Below are 19,809 nucleotides of genomic sequence, written 5' to 3'. Positions count from 1 at the left end.
CACGTTAGTCACTGCGCCCGCACAGCTGTCAGGCATTCAACAAAGCATGCCACCAGGCACCGCGACGCCGAGCACGGTACCAGGCACCCGGGGCACGCGCCAGGGGGAGGGGACAGCACGGGGCAGGAAAGTGTTTTGCAAAGCCTTGAAGTTGAGAGGCAACTTTTCTAAGACATTAATGGGCTCAGAGAACAAAATCAATTGCAAGGAAGAATCCCACAGAATAATTCCAGGGCAGCACCGAGCTCCTCGTCTGCTGCTCCTCCTTCCTTCCCGCCCCCAGCGGGAACGGGAGGGGCAGGACCAGGAGCAAGGGAGGGTCCCCGCTGCTCAAGAAGAGGCCACAGCGGTGGGCTCACATCAGGTGAGTGTGTGCGGATGTGCATGCCTGCATTGTGCATGTTATGCCTGCCAGCGTGCATGTAAGCATGGCTCTATGTGTATGTGCACCTATGTGGACGTGTTGTGTATCTGCACGCAAACAGGAAGGAGGTCTGCAAACTGGACCTCAGCCTCCTCTGCCTGAGTGTGGCCGGGGGACTCCTGGGTGTCCCGGGGGAGAGGGGAGGCTAGGGTTATTCTCATAGTAATGCTGAAACGAGCCGGGCACGGGGGTGCTCGGGCATGAGGGTGCTCGCCAGCCTCCGGAGCAGGGCTGGAGCTGAAGGGTTAGTCTCAGCGCAAAGCAGACGCGCACTGTTTCCTAGTTCACCCACTCGGTGTCAGCGAGACGGGGCCAGCAGGGCGAGCTACAGGAATGCTTTCCACCCTCCTCAGTCAGGTCCGTGAGTCACAGAGCAGAATGTCATTCTCGGGGCGATTTACTCCCCGAGAAACCCCTGCTTCCGGGTGCAGGGTGAACGAACTGCCACGCAAAACCTACCAGACTGCAAGACGCAGAATCTGAGCTTCTTCGGGTCTAAGAAAGAGTCCACGAGAGTCCATGAGTGTCCGGACCAACATGGATAAGAATGAGAACACGGTTCCCCCAAAACATCATGTCCCCACGGCAACGGGACACGTAGACTTTAATCCTTTCATTGATCCCAAGACAGATTTCGAAATTTCTTCACCAGCCACTACTCCCATCCATTTGTCTAACCCAGAGCTCGTGCTGAGCATACTGGAGCATGCGCGCGCACGCTGGCGTGCAACACGGCATTGTGGAACACACCTATTGTCACAAGCCGCAGGCAGCCCGGTCCTCGCTGGCGCGTGCACCAGAGACGCAACATAACCAGACTGTTCTCGAACATGTTCTCAGAATGCTCCCAGCCTTGGCACCTCCTCCTCGTGCACCAGCAAGGGATGCAGAAGCCTGGCACCAGCACGCCCACCCCAGCCGGCCCTCAGTGGCCTCCTACTACTGCCACATGCCCTCTGGTCCTCTCCTCATTGAAAGCCCTGGTCTGCCTGGATTTCTTCCTAGTGTTTCATGTTTCATAATGAAATCTTTATCTGCAGTTCATTTTTGCGTCTGGCATAAATCAAGGGCCTACCATGTGGGGTCTGGAGTGACAGCACAGCGGGGAGGGCTCTTGCCCAGGTACCCAGGTACCCAGGTACTGCACATGGTCCCTGAGCCCAGCCAGGAGGCTCTCCAAGCACAGGCCCAAGAGTCAGCCCTGTACACAGCTGGATGTGGCCCGAAAACAGACAGGAAGTTTAACTTTGTTTGAGGAAAAAATTCCTACGTCAGCTCATTTTTCTGAGTTCTCCATCCCACTGGGCTGATATACCCGACCCACTTAGGGTCTGGTCTTCCTTCAGAGACTCGATGTTATGTTTATATCAGATTATTCCGACAGAGATCTGGTGGTGCATTTTATCATAAGGAAAATCTATTTTCCTACATTTTATTTCACAATTTTCCAGATGTGCTCAGAAGTTTTTGCAGGTAACTTTTAAAGCATGAAGTAAATGTTTTTGCTATTGAAATGATAAAAGGTCCATTAACTTGTTTAAGATGAGCACTCAAATATTTTGGGAGTCCTCCAAAGTCTACTAGTATTTTTTCCATCTCTTGGGTTCTTATTTCTAATTCCTCAAAAGTCATTTTGACAGGTGCTATAATTTTCCTTATCAAATTTTTCTCTAGTTTTTTAAGTTACACTTAATGTCCATTCTTTTATAAGTGCTACAATTTTAAACTACAAGGAAATTTTTAAAACTTGTAGATTTCTCGCACAATAGCACAGTGGGTAGGGCCTCTGCCTTGCACATGGCTGACCCGGGTGCGATTCCTCCGTCCCTCTCTGAGAGCCTGGCAAGCTACAGAGACTATCTCACCTGTACAGCAGAGCCTGGCAAGCTAGCCACGGCGTATTCGATATGCCCAAAACAGTCACAACAAGTCTCACAATGGAGACGTTACTGGTGCCTGCTCAAGCAATCGATGAGCAACGGGATGAAAGTGATACAGTGATACAGTTTTGTAAGATAATACATTTAATATTAATAAGTATGGGTGGTTTGGTTTCATTTTCCACTCCAAGTTGACTCTTCCGGGCTAACTCTGCATACTTCACCTCTAGCCTCCTACCTGGTCAAATTTGCTAATGAAGCCGAGGAGTGTTTAGTCTTCCGGGCTTTCTGGGAATAGAATCACATCCAGAAAAAGAAGATTTTTGTCTAGGGCCGTATCACCTTGGGTGCATCTGATCTCGTCAGAAAAGAAGGTTTTGTTTCTACAATAGTGGATAGGGTGCTGCCTTGCCCGTGGCTGACCTAGTTCAATCCCCAGCACCTCATATGCTGCCCTGAGCCCCACCAGGAGTAATTCCTAAGTGCAGAGCCAGTATGTGACCCTAAAAGCAAAAAAATAAACAAATAAAATTTAAAAATATATATTTATATCTTTTCTCATAAATATATCAAGACAACTACTTTGTCTCTAAAAACCTTATTATTAAGAGCTTAAGGTAATTAAGGTTATTAATGAAAATAATAATTTTATAGTGAATCCTGTTTTGCTACTGATTGTGACGGAAGCTATTTTAGCATTAAATGATTAAAAAGAAAGGTGAGAGGGGGCTGGAGAGAGTACAACAGAGAGGACGCTTGCCTGGCATGTGGCCGACCTGGATTTGATCTGACACTGCATATGGTTCTTGGACCCTGCCAGGAATGATCTCTGGGCAGCTGCTGGGTACGCCCCCACCCCTCACCACACAGAAAAACCCTCTCTTCGTCAAGACTAGAGAAACAATACCGGAGGTAAGTAACGGACATGTAAACATGCATGTTTCCCTCACGCATGGCTAATCCCAGCTTAGTCCTGGGACTACCTGGGGTCATTTTTGAGCACAGAGCCAGGAGTTGTCCCTGAGCACTGCCAGGAATGCCCAAACAAACACTGTGCCCCACCAAAAACAATCTCTTTCCTTTGGTCAACAAAAGCCAGTTTTAGTTATGTTTAATACCTTTGCGCCACCTCCCCGTTCACAGTTGAAAAATTTCCTGTGAAGAGAATGTCAAGATGATCACATGCTTTGTCCTTCCATGGGACTTTCTTCTTTCTAGAAGCTTTAAAGATCTCATCTTGATGTACCTCTAGGAGTCCCTTTCGTCACTGAATCGGCCTGAAACTCCAGGAGTCTTTCAACAACACTGAGAGGCCTCCTCAACGTGGTGAGAGACAATTCCCACTAGCCTTCCCCTTCGCTGCTGCGTCTTCCCCGCCTCCAGCTCCTACTCCTGACAATGCGGCTCCAAGCTCTCCCCAGCCCGTTTAGTCCCCACCCGGTCTCCCTCTGCCGGTGCCCGTATGTTTCAACAAACTTCCTGCACTTATCCTGGGGCTCTCGGCCTGGGTTTCGGGAGTGACTGTTCTCTCTTTCCCTCTGACTGAGTCTGGAAGCAGCGGCTTTTCATCTGTTTCTCTTCTCACTGGACATCATTCAGTGTCCTTACCCTATGTGCTGTCAGCGAGCTCGGTCATCTGCCGGCCCAGGCAACAGGTCTGAAACTGGCCACCGCCTGACCCCGGCACTCCGCTGGGTCCCTCCCCAGGCGAGGAATCCTTTTCTTTCTGGCTACTGACCCCACGGACTCCTGGCCATCAGGTCGGTGATGCAGGAGGCTGCTGGTAAATGTTTGACAGCCAACTGGGAGGCTGGAAGGAGAAAGGTGACAAGGGCGGCATTCGCCAAGGTCCTCCTCGTAAATGTTTGCTCCGAGACTGAGTCTGAACCACCGATACTGTGTCAAGGAGGTGGCCTGGGAGGGACAGCCCTGGACAGCAGTAGGGACCCTGGTCTGTGTGAGCAGGGTCCCTGCAGAAGCTCCTCCTCATCCCAGACTCCCTCGGTCAGATTAGTTTCTCTACCATCTCTTTGAGACAACTGGTCTCTATCTGCACTCAATGCTTACTGGGTTGTCCTATGGCTACCCCCGGTCTGTGTGTTTCTGCTCATGCTCAGTCCTTACGGGCAGGGAGAAGGGATATTTGAATATTATTCTTTCCCAGAGCCTACTATTGAATTCCTTTGAATGAAATTCAAAAGGCAATTCATTTTTTTTTTTTTGTCTTTGTGAGTCCCACCTGGTGATGCTCAGGGATCACTCCTGGCTCTGCACTCAGGACTCACTCCTGGTGGTGCTCAGGAGACAAGATGGGATGCCGGGGATGGAACCCGGGTCAGCTGCATGCAAGGCAAATGACCTACCTGCTGTACTATTGCTTGGCCCCCAAAAGGCAATTCTTTTTTTTTTTTTTCTTTTTGGGTCACACCCGGCGATGCACAGGGGTCACTCCTGGCTCTGTACTCAGGAATTACCCCTGGCCATGCTCAGGGGACCATATGGGATGCTGGGATTTGAACCCGGGTCGGCCGCGTGCAAGGCAAACGCCCCACCCGCTGTGCTATCTCTCCAGCCCCTCAAAAGGCAATTCTTGATGCCGATTATCATAGTGACACTTTTATTTTATTTCTCTATTTATTTATTTATTTATTTATTTATTTATTTGCTTTCTGGGTCACACCCAGTCATGCTCAGGGGTTACTCCTGGCTTTTGCACTCAGGAATTACTCCTGGCGTGCTTGGGGGACCATATGGGATGCCGGGGATCGAACCCGGGTCGGCCAAGTGCAAAACAAACACCCTACCCACTGTGCTATCGCTCCAGCCTCAACACACTTTTAAAAATATAGAAAACCTGGACTAAATTTGGCAGGCAAAGGAGAAGTACAATTAAATGTATAATAAAAGTAAAATTATTTGTTGAACCAGAGTTTTATTTTAAAGATGTACTGCAATTCAGAAATGAAAGAGAATTTCAATCATTCCTTTGACCAGTGTGGTTAAAGGGGCTGGTGGTTAAAGTATAGCAAAGCAGTGGAGAAATAAGGCCAGAATGTTCGAAACAGGTTGATGGAAATTACATTTTTAAAATATCTTCTTCCTCCCTTTTCCTTTATATCAGAAACAAAATATCTCTCACTCTCCATTCCTTTTCCAGAATTAAAAAAATAGCTCTGCAACATCAGAATCTAATAAATATAAAAACCAATTCTGAGAGATCCTATTTTTAAATCTTAGGCACAATCATTTCATAGTTCAATTTAAGAACATTTAGTAATACTCTCCTAGTCTACAAATAGATATGAAACAAAAACAAATGCATAATAGAAAATTTTAATGCTTAAAAAAAAACCCAACAAACCAAAATCGACCGGGCACTTGCCTCTGAATAGTATCCGGGAAGCTGGACAGATGGGCGGCAGATGGGTAATCCCAAAGGGCCCGAGTGACCCAGCCTCCAGCATATGGAGAGGATCCTGGATTAGCTGCAGTCCCCACTCCTGCTGTCTTGTAGGCACAAACACCAGACAATCAGCCATGGCGGAGTCTAATACATCTAAGGCCTTCTCCGGGGCAAACCGGGAACGGAGAAAAATGACTCTGAGAAGAACAAGAGCTAGAAGGCCACAGGGCCATGGAAATCAGAGGAGGGGTTAAGAAAGAGGCAGACTCTGACACCGGGAACGACCAGTGGTACTTGAGAGTCCTTAGGCAGAATGGCAAAGGAGAGTAAACTCAGATGGAATCCCGGGGTTTGGAATCCTGGGCTCGAGCACAAGTGAGTGAGCACTGCAACGGGAGCTGCGGTCTCCACACTCGCCCTCTGGTTTTATTATACTACTGGCTTCCTTCTTCCTTGTTTTACCGACTTCTCTGGGGATGGGTTTCCTTGTGTGGGGAAGGAAGCCTTGGATTCAAGTCACTGCTATTGGCTCTTCCAACCATTTTTTTTTATGTTGTGTTTCTGTCCTTTGTAAGCGGGTGTCCATGTGAAGTCCCTTCCAGACACGGACATGCTCTACAGGCCTGAGGGACAGCGAATAGGCTGGGCACGGCTCCTGCACGCGGGAGGCCTGGGCTCAGCTCCTGGTACGCAGGGTCCCCTGAGCACCTCTGGCAGCCACCCTGGAGCACAGGGCTGGGAGTAGCCCCGAGCACAGCCGGTGTGGCCCCAGAACAAAAACAGAAGCAACACACTAACCGTCCCATAGAAAATGGCGATGTGTGGCTGATTTCTTGGCCCTGGGATGCTCAGCTCATCCAGCCATCTCCCCCTACCAACAATATTTGACTTTACATAAGTGAAGTGTTCTGAGTTGAGAGTTCAGAACGTTTTCTCTTGCTGCTCAATGAACAGCCCACAATGAGCTCTAATTTGAACCCTCAGGTGCCCCATATTCTTTTGCACGGTACTAGGACGTGATGCCCCACAGCCATATGCTATTTGTAGGAACATGCTATGTCCGTGTGTAGAGAAACATCCATGCAAACTTAAATACTTCAGCTCGAGAGGGTCCTGGCAGTTTCCTCCTGCCACTTCCTGTCTCGTCACCGTCACAGACCCACTGGCTGGGCCAGCACGAGCGAGTGTGGACGGCACCGAGCCCGAGACGTCACAGCAGGCCCCGTCCAGGCTGAGAGCCGCGGAACTTCCTCAGGCTGGAGGCACGGTGAGTGCCGTCCCGTCAGAAGGCCCAGAACCCCACTCACCCCGGCTCCCTCGGGCGTACCGGCGGCTGCCATCCACGACTAACCGCCGAGAGACACCAAGCAGCTGAACCATCCCAACTCCACCGCTCCCGGAGCAGCAGCTCCGCGTCTCCCGGTGCCGAGGAACACGGCAACGCCCGCAGCAATGCTCACAACCACTCACAGTAACGGGAAAGCTGTGTAGACGCCCACTAAGTTACCGAGCGAAAACTATGACACAGAGACTCAGCTAGTACCTCAGAGCTCAGCACAGCCTCACAGTGAATTTAGTGACACCCCTGCGAGGGGAATGCTGCAGCAAGCAATAGAAAGTGAATTATTTTTGTGCCCACTAAAGGGGCAGGCTGGGGGCTGGGTGGGAAGCTGGGGACACGGGTGGAGGAAAGTCGTGCTGCTGGCGTGGTGTTGGAACACTGAATGCCCGAGACAACTGTATTCTGGACAACCTTGTGAGTCATGGTGTTTGAATAAAGATTCAAGCACAAAATTCAAAGAAAAAAAGTATATGGAAATCCTGGGTCCAATTCACAATGTGCCACAATTAATTTTTTAAAGGGCAGGGGGCTTGGGCAACGGCTGACGGGAGTCAGCTACTACTCATGGCTCAGGGAGCACTCCTGGCAGTGCTCAGGAGTACTGGGTCAGCCAGAGGTAAGGCAAAGTCCCCTAACCCTTGTACTTTCTTTTTTGATCCTCTACCATACATTTCAAGGAAAACTTCAGAAAGGCCAAGAGTCTAAAATGTTGCATCACAATGAAACAAACTGGCTATCTAAATCCATGTACTGCTAATTAAAAATATCCAACATAGTCCCTTCTCATTATACTCTAGATAAAATTATTTTCATTAACTCAACAAATATTTAATGATATTCTATTGCTAAGGAAATGATAAAAGGATTCTTGATTTTATAACAATAATATTAATGAAATAATCACCCAAGTGTAAAATTGCAACCATGGTATAGCTGTATATTTATTATGTGTGAGAGGGACTTTGTCAGGTGGCACTCAGGGGTTACTACTGGCTCACTGGTCAGCGGTCACTCCCCTTGGTGCGTGGGGGACTCTGTAATGCCAAACTAAACCAAGGCTCCCACGTGGGAAGCATGCCCTCTAGCTCAGAGAGCCTGAGCTGTCGCCCTCATCCTTACACTCAGTACTGTTTTGTTTTATTTTGGAGCCACACCTAGTGGTGCTCAGGGCTTACTCCTGGCTCTGTGTGAAGGGATTACTAGTGACAGTGCTCAGGAACCATGTGGGACTCAAGGTATCAAACCTGGGTGAGCCTCGTGCAAGGCAAGCGCCTTACCTGCCGTACTATTGTTCCAGTCATGGTCCTTATTTTAATTGTTAGTGTGTTGTTTTTTAAATTAAAAAGTCCAGGGGAAAAAATCTAATGATTCTTTTTTTTCAATAGTTTTTAAGATCCTAAATAAAAAATAATCTTCACTTCCCTTGATATTGTCAACACTCTTCAATACTAAAGTTGTTTTGTTACTTTTCACTTTTTGGTGGTGATGTTCAGGGTTTACTCCTGGCTCTGCACTCAGGAATTACTCCTGGCTGGCTCAGAGGACCATATGGGATGCCAGAGATTGAACCCAGGTGAACCATGTGCAAAGCAACTGCCCTGCCTGCTGTACTATCAGCCCCCAACATCAACGTTTGGAAAGCAGAGTCAAATTAGTAACCTCCAGTGGGTCTTGGGGAAACTCAGTGCTCTAGGTGCTAAGAAACTGCACTGAAATGCATTCGGTCACTCAACTACCTGGAGTTGACCCAAGCCAATAAATCTCAGCTGATAGGAAGTGAGCATCCTAGATACAAAAGCTCTGCCCCTCTAGAACACCCTGGACATTGATGAGGAAACAGCGAAATGTCATTAGAAGTAGATGCAGAACTTTCTGGCTTTCCTGGAAGAACATTTTTATGAACTCACGGGGAAGACGGGTTTCTTGTGAGTTTCCAAATCTCACAAGTTGGTCAAATCCTTGATAAGGGCTTGTTCTCTGACCCCCACCTGGAGCACAAAGTTCCTCTTGCCTGGAAATGCTCGGGATGACTGTGCAACACTAAATCTCATTTTCCACTCACTACACACAACTTGTTTTTTTTTTTTTTTTTGCTTTTTGGGTCACACCCAGCAATGCACAGGGGTTATTCCTGGCTCTGCACTCAGGAATTACTCCTGGTGGTGCTCAGGGGACCATATGGGATGCTGGGAATCAAACCTGGGTCAGCCGTGTGCAAGGCAAATGCCCTCCCCGCTGTGCTATGGCTCCAGCCCCTACACTCACTCTTATCAGCATAAACCCACTTCCTAGGTTGCCTCCATATTCACTAACATGAACAGCACTCTGAGATTTCAGTGCCAGTTATCATAAAAGTATATGATTTTGATCCTTCACAAAGCACGTCAGAGATGTGACCCGAGCGGCCGCACACGAGCGGCCCCTCCGTTGCTGAACGCCCATAATCCCGGAGGCCAACTAACTACTTTCAGCACCAGCAGCTTCTTGCAGAAATGTCTCTAGACTATGAACTAAGCTACGGCCCCATGCCGCCCAGGGAGGGGAAAGGTTTTCTCTCGGCTTTTCCTTTCCCTGGCAGCGGCATGGCGACCGCCATCTTATAAGGCCCACTAAACAGAGGTACGAGCTTCCAATGATGCAACTTCTGGCAGAAATTTCTCTGGACTTAGTTAACTAAAATACCAGAAATCCAAAACAGCGGCCGCGCGACCTCATATGCTCTTCATTCTCAGCAACGGAAAACAAATTATCAAATGCTGCCTCTTCGGTAGGTCTGATTGTTGGGGGGAAATTCCAAATAATAACAGTGAGTTTCCTGTTGAAATATTGAATGTAATCAAAGTAAAGAGAAAGAAAAGTGAAAATCATCAGCTACACAGGCAGGGGGTGGGGGTGGGATGGGAGATTCACTGGGGTTCTTGGTGGTGGAGCATGTGCACTGGTGAAGGGATGGGTGTTTGATCATTGTATGACTGAGACTTAAGCCTGAAAGATTTGTAACTTTCCACATGGTGATTCAATTAAAAATTTAAATAAATAAATAAATAAATAAAACTAGGCTAAAAAAAAAAAAGCACTTCGTCAAAGTGTGCTGAATTATGCCTGTGTCGGCCTGCAGCACGCACAAATGCAGACCGACTGACTTTCAGAACCAAAAAGTCAGGCAGATGAATGTCCACCTACACATTTTCCTTTAACACGGGACTCGCCAGGCACCCACAGATTTGAATTCTTCATGCGGTAAAATGACAAATGACACACGTATGAGTCACTCATAAGTACTGAGAAGCATGAACACCAATCAACTAGATATCCAAAATACATGGATGAATCAAGTAGAATAGAGGCCACAGGCCTAAATTTCAGACCAGGAAAAAAAAAACATAAATTGCAATGAAGCATAAAAACCTAACTCTGCTACGTTACAATACATGCATGCGTACAAACCTTTAAAGCCGTCGGGGTATACATCAGAGAGGAATTTAGTGTTGATGTCGCCTTCAATGAAGCGTGAGTTGATAATCACTTCCCGAAGTAACGCAATATTATGTGTAACACCTGAAAAATAAAAGGGTATCAGAGTGAACTGCAGAGCAATCAGCCGGCTGAAAATCCAAGACTTAGGCCAGAGAGATCGCTCCACGGGTTGGAGCACATGCTCTGCATGCACGTTCGAGCCCTGTCTGGTACCCTGGCACTGCTAGGAGTGACCCCCACACATAAGCACAATGCTGGGAAGAGCCCCTGAGTACTGCCAAGTATGGTTAAAAAAAATACACATATATATCCAATCTTGGAGCTGGAGAGATAGTCCAGTGAGTAGGGCATTTGCCTTGTGTGTGGCCAACCAGGTTCAATCCCCGGCATCCCATATGGTCCCCCCCTAAGTACTGACAAGAGTCATCCCTGAGTGCAGAGCCAGGAGTAAGCCCTGGGCACCACTGGGTCTGGGCCAAGAAGAAAAAGAAAAAAAGAATTGCAATTGGGCCTCCCCAGCAGCAATTTAGGGAGCTGACGATCAAATGCTGCATGCTCCCCGTTGGGGGTGGAGGGATGAAGATCAGACTGCAGGGGACATGAGACGGTGCAGGGCAGCTATGGGCACACTGGTCCAGTGACTGCACATTAAAACTACAGACTTCAACGTGTTATCTAAGCCTTAATATATCCATTAGGAGAAATTCTATGTCAAGTCTGTCTTTCTAGGGAGTGAAGCAGCAAAGCCTGTGAGAAAGAAGAGGGTGATGAGCCTAGCACACAGTGACTGGTACAAAATACACGTAAAATAATTTAAAATATGTAACTGCCACGAGAGACAAGAATGGCATGGGAGAATGTTAGGATTCTAGAACGTTTTAGAGAAGCGGTATAGGGAATATTTATCTGAGAGATTACAGGGGTGCCCAGTGAGCAGGGAAGAAGGCATGTGCTGGCATTTCAAGCCCAGGGGAAACAGGTATTAGACCTGGTCACTCTAAGAGGGCAGGGCAGACGGAACCATGTCCACTCAGAGAGGCTCTTGACCTTCTTCCAATTTTGTTAGGCCACTGCCAGGTAGTGCTAACCCTGATCATGTGATCTTGTTACTAACACACAGAAAATCCCTCACTCTGAGGAATAAGCACAGAGCAAGCCAAGAATGTTTCAAGCCCCCACACCACCTTCTAGCCTAGATAAGTCATCTTTGTGTTTTGTTTTCTTTAGGGGTCACACCCTGGGGTGCTCAGGGGACCAGGCAGTGCTCAGGGTCAAACCTGGCTTCCTGAATGCAAAGCATGTGCTCCACCCCTTTGAGTGGTCTCCCAGCCCCGGACACCCTGTGTAACCTTTCGGAGTTTTAGTTTCCTGTTGATAACTGCATGACAATCCTAGCACGGTTTTCGGCATGCACCTGGGAACAGAGGAGCAGAGCAGTGCCGTGTCAAACCCGGAAAAAGATGGTTATTAATGCACTCGCTAGCATCCTCCTAACTGAGCACTCAGAAGACTGAATGCAGCGTGGAACTCATAAGCACCAACCTGACTGCAGTTTTTCGGGCTGGAAACCCACTGTCACAAACCTCAGCACCGATGTCTGTCTAGGCGGTGGCTCAGCCGCTCAGAGCAAACTAGTCCAACACCTAAGGACCTGTGCAAACACCCAGAGGTCCCGGCGGCATTTTTCCAAGGAGGGCAGAGAGCCTAGGCTTGATGCTTTTGCAAAATTTAACTCAAAGGAATGATCAGCAAATATCAGTTTACCCTTTGGATAAAAAAGAATGGAGCCATTCAACCTTTCCAACCAAGTATGGGCTATTTTGGGAAGGGTGGAGGGGAGACACACCCAGCAGTGCTTACTCCCGGCTCGCCCTGGACCCTGTGTGATGCTGGGGATCAAACCTGGGTCAGTCGTGTGCAAGGCCCTACCCATTGCACGTACCCTCTCTCGGGCCTGAAGCAAGGGTCTGTTTAAAGTTTCTACAGACAGCTGCAGTATGTGTCTGAATAAAGGATGCCTCAGCAATGCCACAGAGGCACAGAGTGTTCTTCAGACCAGTGTGACCTCCTTTCCTACACCTGCCAGGAAAGGGGGCCAACAACGGCAGACAGACTGCCAGCATCTTGGTGCCTCGACCAGCCGATCAGACAAGCACGAACATAAATCACTGTCAGCGTCAAGTAGGGGCAAATTCAAATCACTGTTTCTCTTTGCCCTAAGAGCTCCCAAGCGCTGAGAGAGACACGGGGGAACCCTGGCAGGACGGAGGAGAGGCCGGGAGGCACGTGTCCGCTCCGCCTGTCCCGGAAGATGCATGCCTCTGGTGCCCCTCGCTGGAGCACGCGGCAGAGAGCAGCCGACTCCCCGGGGAATGCAGTGCCCGCTTGCGCGGCGCGGTGACTGCTGGCTTGTCAAAGTCATACCTCCGAGGGGCACTTTGGGGAGTGCGGGTGACCTCGGGCAAAGTTCACGGGGTCTCGATCTGAATGGGAAATCACGGCCAGGCCCAGAAGAGAGGGGACCCCGTGGCGCGCTTCCTCCTGGCTGCCTGCTGCTTCCCAAACAGCGGCCAGACACGGGCTGCTCACACGGCCGGGATCAAACAGAGCCGAGAGAGCCACCACTGCCCCGCCCAGACCCAGAGACTGACCAGGTCAGCGCTCGGCTCTAAAGTTTCTCCAGGGGCCCAAACCTCAGACGGCATGAAAAGGAGTTAGCCCTGCTACGCCGTCCTGCCCTTCCTGCCATAAACATTTGTCTTAAGACCCCTCCGTCCTGCTCTGGAGCATCTGCCAGATGAGCGACAGACAAAGGCAAAGCACAAACGCAGTCCTGGCTGTTTTCCCTTACGCATTAGCTTCAGCTGGCGGTGGGAGGCGGGCTGTCGCCGAGTGATCTTTCTTGTCACCGATTCCCTTACGCTTGTTGCTGACGAAATCATCTCAGAACTACAGGCATTTCAGCCAAACGGTACAAACAGTACTATGTAGCCAGACTCTGCAAATACAGGAGAATCTGAGCCCAAGTGTCTGCCTTCTCGCTCGCTCTCAGTATGGAGGCATCTCCTCACACGAGTCTCTGGCTTACACATCTGCAGGCAAGACGCCCCTTGATCTCGATACACCTCACTGCGTATCTCCTAAGGCCAAGGCAAACGCCTTACGTGACCCCAGTCCAGTGACCAATCCGAAAGCTAACACCGATAACAGCATCCATATCAGACCCACGGATCCTACTCGAGTTTCACCGACTGTCCTACTGTGACCTTCCAAAGGGACAGGCTCCGTAGGGCACTGGGGCTTGAGTCACTGTCACTGGCTCCCTCTGACCTGGGGAAGCCCCAGGCCTGCCCCTCCCCTTTGTTTCTGGACAATTCTGAAGAGTAACAAGTCCTTTATCCCACAGACTTTCAGTTCGGTCTGTCCAAAGCTCCTCATCGTCACAGTCAGGCTGGGCCTTCTGGGCAAGAACGTCATGGCCACGGGGTCAGCACAGGAGTGCCGTGTCACACGGCAGCCGCCTGCTCCTGGGGTTGCCCCCCCGCCCCCATCAGAGGCTCTGCTTTCCCCCGGTCACCCTGTCAACACCTGCCCCTTCCCTTATTTTCAGCTCCTCACTTTAATAAGCACTGATGCTTTTATTTTTTTATTTTTGGGGAGTCACACCCAGCAATGCACAGAGGTTATTCCTGGCTCCACACTCAGGAATTACTCCTGGCGGTGCTCGGGGGACCATACGAAATGCCGGGGATCGAACCCAGGTTGGCTGTGGACAAGGCAAACGCCCTACCTACTATACCTAGGCTCCAGCCCACTGATGCACATTTAAGACCATTGGTGACTGCCAAATGATGGCTTCTCTGCTCCTGCTCGGAAGCTCTACTTTAAGGAAGACCATCATCCCCTTGGCCTTTTCTCTTTCTGAGGAACTCACGGGTTTGACTCTATTCTTGGGACTTGAAGGCTCTGGGAGACCCTCCCATCAGTGCCTCCTATCTTCTAGACACGTCATCTCTTTTTGGAGCACTTGCCAATTTCCTCACACGCGATGTTGGAGGTCGGCCTTGCAGTGTTCCTGAAGGTGGTCAGGCACCAAGAAGCCAGGGTCCCATTTGGAGCGAGTGGCTTTCTGGAAAAGACCACCGGAGGGCTTGGCGTGCCCTGGGCGAGGGGCATCAAAGCCAGTAGCCTTGGCAGAGAGGGGTCTTCAACTAAAGGCGCTTGGTCCCCCCAGGACATGTGCCACTTCTGAGTAGGTCTGGTTCTTACAGCCTCTGAGTTAGTGGTCAGAGGACAAGGATGCTGATGACTGACCCACAGTGCTCAGCCAGGCCCCTCCCAACAAGGACGAGAGCAGAGAGCACATTTGGCGATTTACTCATTTCTTTAGTTTTGTGTTTGGGGGCCACACCTGGCAATGCTCAGGGCTCACTCCTGGAGGTCCTCAGGGGACCTATGGGGTGTTGGGGATCAAACCTGGGCCACCCGCGTGCCAGACAAACACCCTCCCCACTGTACTATCGCTCTGGCCCCCGCGCTGAACCATTCTGAAGAGTGAATCGTATGAGATACAAAGAGATGAAGAAGGAAAGGCCGTAACCAAGACAACACACAAACTGAGACTGCAAATGGGCCACAAAGCAGATGACGAGGGCAGGATGGAGGACAAGCAGGGGCCGACAGATGGGCGGGGCCTGCACTGGGCCTCTGGGATGTGCCGATGGAGCGCGCAGGGCAGGAGGGACGGAATCTTACCCGTATGATGCACGCCGGAACCCTGAGGGGTGACGGGCCGTGGGGTCTGCAACTTTCAACAAAAACCAGGAGAGAGAAAGACCGGAGAGGAGGCGTAGTGTGGAAATAGAGAGAGGAAGAGAATCAAGTACGCACAGGGAAGTGAAGCAACCCAGCCCGGCGCCAGGCCACTACGGGCACTCAACTCTTCTCCAGGCTGGAAAAATGCCTGAAGTCAAAAGTCCGGGCAGTGTATCAAGGTTCCAGGGGTCCAACCCAGGGCCTTCCCCACATGCCTGGCCCAGATAAACCTACCAAGTCTCACTCCTGGGCCCCGATAAACCTCCTGACGCCTTCCAAGTCCCACTGTGCTTTCTCACTCCACGACAACAGCACACCTCTGAGTTTCTATTACACTACTGAGTAGTTCTTACGTAGCTGCCGCAGGGTACCAGGCACTCCTTGACACAGGGCTAGGACCACTCACACGTGCATCCACTGCACAAGCATTCCTCCGTCTCCGACCACATGCCGGGTCCTGCCACAAGTCCGGAGGACAGACAAGGGTCATGACAAGAGAAACACGGTTGCTACCTGCACACATACCTAGGGCCCCGGTGGGGCAACGCAACACTCAGCAACCAATGACACAACAATGATACAACTCTTTAATGACAGGTATGGCAGGTGCTTTGGGGGGTGGGTAGGACGGGGTGCCCTGAAACATACCACAGTCACACAGCCAGGCGTGGCCTACAGCAGGCTTTCAACACCCGCACCCATGCCGAACCCACGGCATATCCCACCCCTGAGATGAGGGAGATTCTCTGAAAACAGATGAACATTTTTGAGGGGAAAAGTCTTGATACCCTTTCTCCAAGACTCCTCCGTTCGCCTTCAAGTGACGGTAGTTGTGTTTGGGTTGGGTTTTTGATGGTTTTATTTTTTTGGGAGGTGGTAACTTGGGGTGGTTCTAGGGGGCTACTCCTCACACTGCTCAGGACTTACTCCTGGGAGTGCTCGGAGGACAATATGCAGCCTGCGTGCCAGGCAAGCACCCTACTTACACTGTACTATCTCTCTGGAAACAAGTAACGCTAGTTACGTTGTCAGTGTCGGTTCATTTATTTTTACTTGACTTTGTCCGTTCATCAAGTTACTGGAGTTACCACAGTCCCCTGGGGTGGCATGGTGCTGATATCGAACCCAAAGCGTGGTGCCACCTCCTTGGCCTACTACCCTTCAATTTTATGTCCTTATACTGCAGATAGGAACAGGGTCATTTGGTACTTGACTTTCCCCTTCTGACTTGTTTCACCTGTTCCCAAATGCTTTCTCTTTATTTCCCTGCCAGTGGCAAATGTTCGTTCTTTTTTGAATAGCTGAATAGTATTCCACTGCGAGCTCACTAGTGTTGCTTTTCCAAAGTCTCAGTACCAGTACCACACAACGGCTCCTTCAGCTCCAACCTCTCACCAACACTTGCTACCGTTCATGAGGATGCAGGTCATTCCCAGGAGGCCGCTTCCCACTGGTTTGTGTTAAGCAATAGCAGGGCTTCTCTGGGGAAGTGTCCATGCAGACCACCTGCCCACTCTTCCTTCTGTTAGCTTTCACGTGTTGGGTGCAGTGAGCTGTTTGTACTCCTTGGGCCTCATCAGACGCATGGTGCATGGTACACGAAAGCATTTTCCCATTCGTAGGCTTGTTGTTTATGCTTGCTCCTCAGCTGTCCTAAGGTTGGTCTTTGAATGCAGTCCCAGTCATTTATATTTGATCAAACGTCCTGCACTGTGGAGCTTGCATTCCCAAGAACACTTCCAGCGCTGCAGTCTGACTAAGGCTGTTTTTTTTGTATTCTTTATGGTCCTGGTCTACATCAAGATCTTTTTTTTTTTTTTTTTTGCTTTTTGGGTCACACCCAGCGATGCTCAGGGGTTACTCCTGGCTTTGCACTAAGGAATTACTCCTGGTGGTGCTTGGGGGACCATATGGGATGCCAAGGATCGAACCCGGGTCGGCCGCGTGCAAGGCAAATGCCCTACCCGCTGTGCTATCGCTCCGGCCCCTACATCAAGATCTTGAAGTCAGTTTGAATGCAATTTTGTGAGGGGGGGATGAGGGAGCAGCCACACTCATTCTTCTCCATGAGGATGTTTAATGTTTCCCAAAATCGTTTATCAAAGAGATTTTCCTCTCCCCACTGTATGATCTTGGATCTTCTGACATCCATTAATTTCTGGAATTTATCACTGGGCTTTTAATCCTTTTCATTAAGTTTGTCTGGGGGCCACATCTGGTGGTACTCAGGGTTTACTCCTGGCTCTGCAGTCAGGGATTACTCTTGGTGGGCTCCAGGGACGACATGGGGTGCTGGGGGTTGAACCCAAGTCTTTCCCATTGAATTATCTTTCCAGCCCTATATTCCGTTAAGCGTTGGGTGAAATGTTATCATCGTAAAATAAGGAAGAGGAAAAGAAGATGTGAACTTAAGTAACTGAACTTGGTTCTGTTCCAAGCCCCACTGAACCCTCCCTCCAGGATCAGGCAGAGAGCAGCCATTTGCAAAATGTGGAGAATGAAGATTCAGAGAGACAAAGCAATTTGACCAAAATCACTATTTACTAAATGGTGCCATGATAAGATAGGCTTGCCGCCTTTCCTCTGTTTAATCACAGTGATCAACGACAGGAATTTCAGGGGCTGGAGGATAGCACAGCAGGTCGGGTGTTTGCCTTGCATGCACCCAACCCGGGTTGGATTCCCAGCATCCCATAGGGTCCCCTGAGCACCGCCAGGAGTCATTCCTGAGTGCAAAGCCAGGAGTTACCCCTGAGCATCGCCAGGTGTGACCCAAAAAACAAAAAACAAAACAAAACAAAAAAAAGGAATCTCAGACTGAGCTAAGGTAAAAAAAAAAAAAATCTATCTGCACCCAATGCCGGGAACCCATACCTGGGAACAGCCAGAAACCTATGCCTGGGCACCAATATGTCAGTACAAACTGACCTGTAACTAGGAACAACCGCTTCTTGGGAAAGGTTGCAGAACAATGCCCAGGGAAACTGCATCAGGGCCCACATCCAGTTTCGTTTAACGTTTGCATTCTTTGCTGTTCTCCCATTCTGCCCACTTCCTCATATAATCAATTATAAAAGACTAGCTAAGGAGAAATAAAGTTGGAGCTTGCTCCCATTCTTGTGTCTGTCTGTGTCTGTCTCTTTCTCCTTGCGTCTGCCTCCTTTTCACTCTCGCACCCTCTCCCGGTTACCCACGTTGACCAAGTCCCGTGGGACAGGACAACCTAAAAATGCATTCTGCTTTCCATGTGGTGTACAAAAAGTAAGAGCTTCCGAGGATGACAAGTCAGCCCTGACACTGCACATAAAACCACGTTACCTCGTGCACTCACTGAGACACAAAAGAGATCTTATAAAATACGGACGAGCATTTCTTTCCGAGAGGAGTGTAGCAAAAGAACTTCGAGTTGAGACCAACACTGACCTAACACCTTGACAAAGTGCTGGTTTGCCAGAACCTATGTTCTAGCAAAGAGCTCGGGGCATCCACTGGGGCGGTGGGGGTGGCAGTGGCCTCAGGTGCAACTGGGGGCAAGGCTTTCTAAGGATCGGTTCCAACAAGGCACATTTCCAGGCAACGCTGAGTAATTTCTTTTTCCTGAAAAGGGGGCAGTAAGTTTGATGCTCAGGGGACATCAAAATTAAAGAGAAAGGTGATCAAACAAAAAAAGTCCAGCTCAGACGGTCTCAAATTCATGAATTTACCATTCATGCTCATTAGAGTGGAATCTAAATTAAACAAAATCTAGTTATCTAACACCCATGATTTAAAAAAAGAAAAGAAAAAACGGAGGCTGGAGCCATACTACAGTGGATAGGATGCTTGCCTTGCATGTGGCTGACCCGGGTTCAATCCCCAGCAACAACCCACATGGTCTCCTGAGCACAACCAGGAGTAATTCCTGAGTGCAGAGCCTGGAGTAATCCCTGCGCCTCACTGGGTGTGGACAAAACAAAACTAAACTAAAAAAAAAAAAAAATGGGGGGAGTAGGGGGCCTCCAGGGGAAGAAATCCATGAAACACAAATGCTTTAGAAGTCTCTGGAAGAATCCTGCCAAGTATATGTATATCCAAGGTGTATGTCCTTAAATATGCACAAACACATCCCTACATTAGATGTGTTTCCAACACAGATTAGAAATAACAGGAGTGGGGGGGAGTGTGTGTGACAAGACACACCATACACATCCTGTAGGAAACTGACCCCTCAGGCCGACTCCCCAGCATACAGAGAAGACAGGAGTCTGCTGTGCGTGACCACACGGGGCACCTACAAAAGGAGCCAGAACCCAAATAATTAATTAATCAAAAAATAAGACCAGCCATTACTCCATAATTAGGATGGACCGGAAGAGGGGAACGATCGAGGAAGGAGTGGTTCACCTTCTCAGATGCTCTGGATACTGATGCTGAATTTTTTTTTTCTAACAGGCTTAGGTGCACTTAAGCCACCTTCACTGACAAAGGT

General features: G+C 49.4%; 1 protein-coding gene across 1 annotated transcript in view; it reads right to left on the bottom strand.

Annotated features, from left to right (window-relative positions):
• The window catches only part of PCCA (propionyl-CoA carboxylase subunit alpha), a 275,284-nt gene that overhangs the window by 114,630 nt on the left and 140,845 nt on the right, over positions 1–19,809 (bottom strand). The window contains exon 17 of the mRNA XM_055119924.1: positions 10,497–10,607. Coding sequence (XP_054975899.1) covers positions 10,497–10,607 — 111 coding nt within the window. The remainder of the gene's footprint in view (positions 1–10,496; positions 10,608–19,809) is intronic.

Source organism: Sorex araneus, chromosome 1 (genome assembly GCF_027595985.1).
Source record: "Sorex araneus isolate mSorAra2 chromosome 1, mSorAra2.pri, whole genome shotgun sequence".
In the NCBI taxonomy this organism is placed as follows: domain Eukaryota; kingdom Metazoa; phylum Chordata; class Mammalia; order Eulipotyphla; family Soricidae; genus Sorex; species Sorex araneus.
The sequence above is the reverse complement of the archived record's forward strand: the minus strand, read 5'-3'. Positions and strand labels throughout refer to the sequence as shown.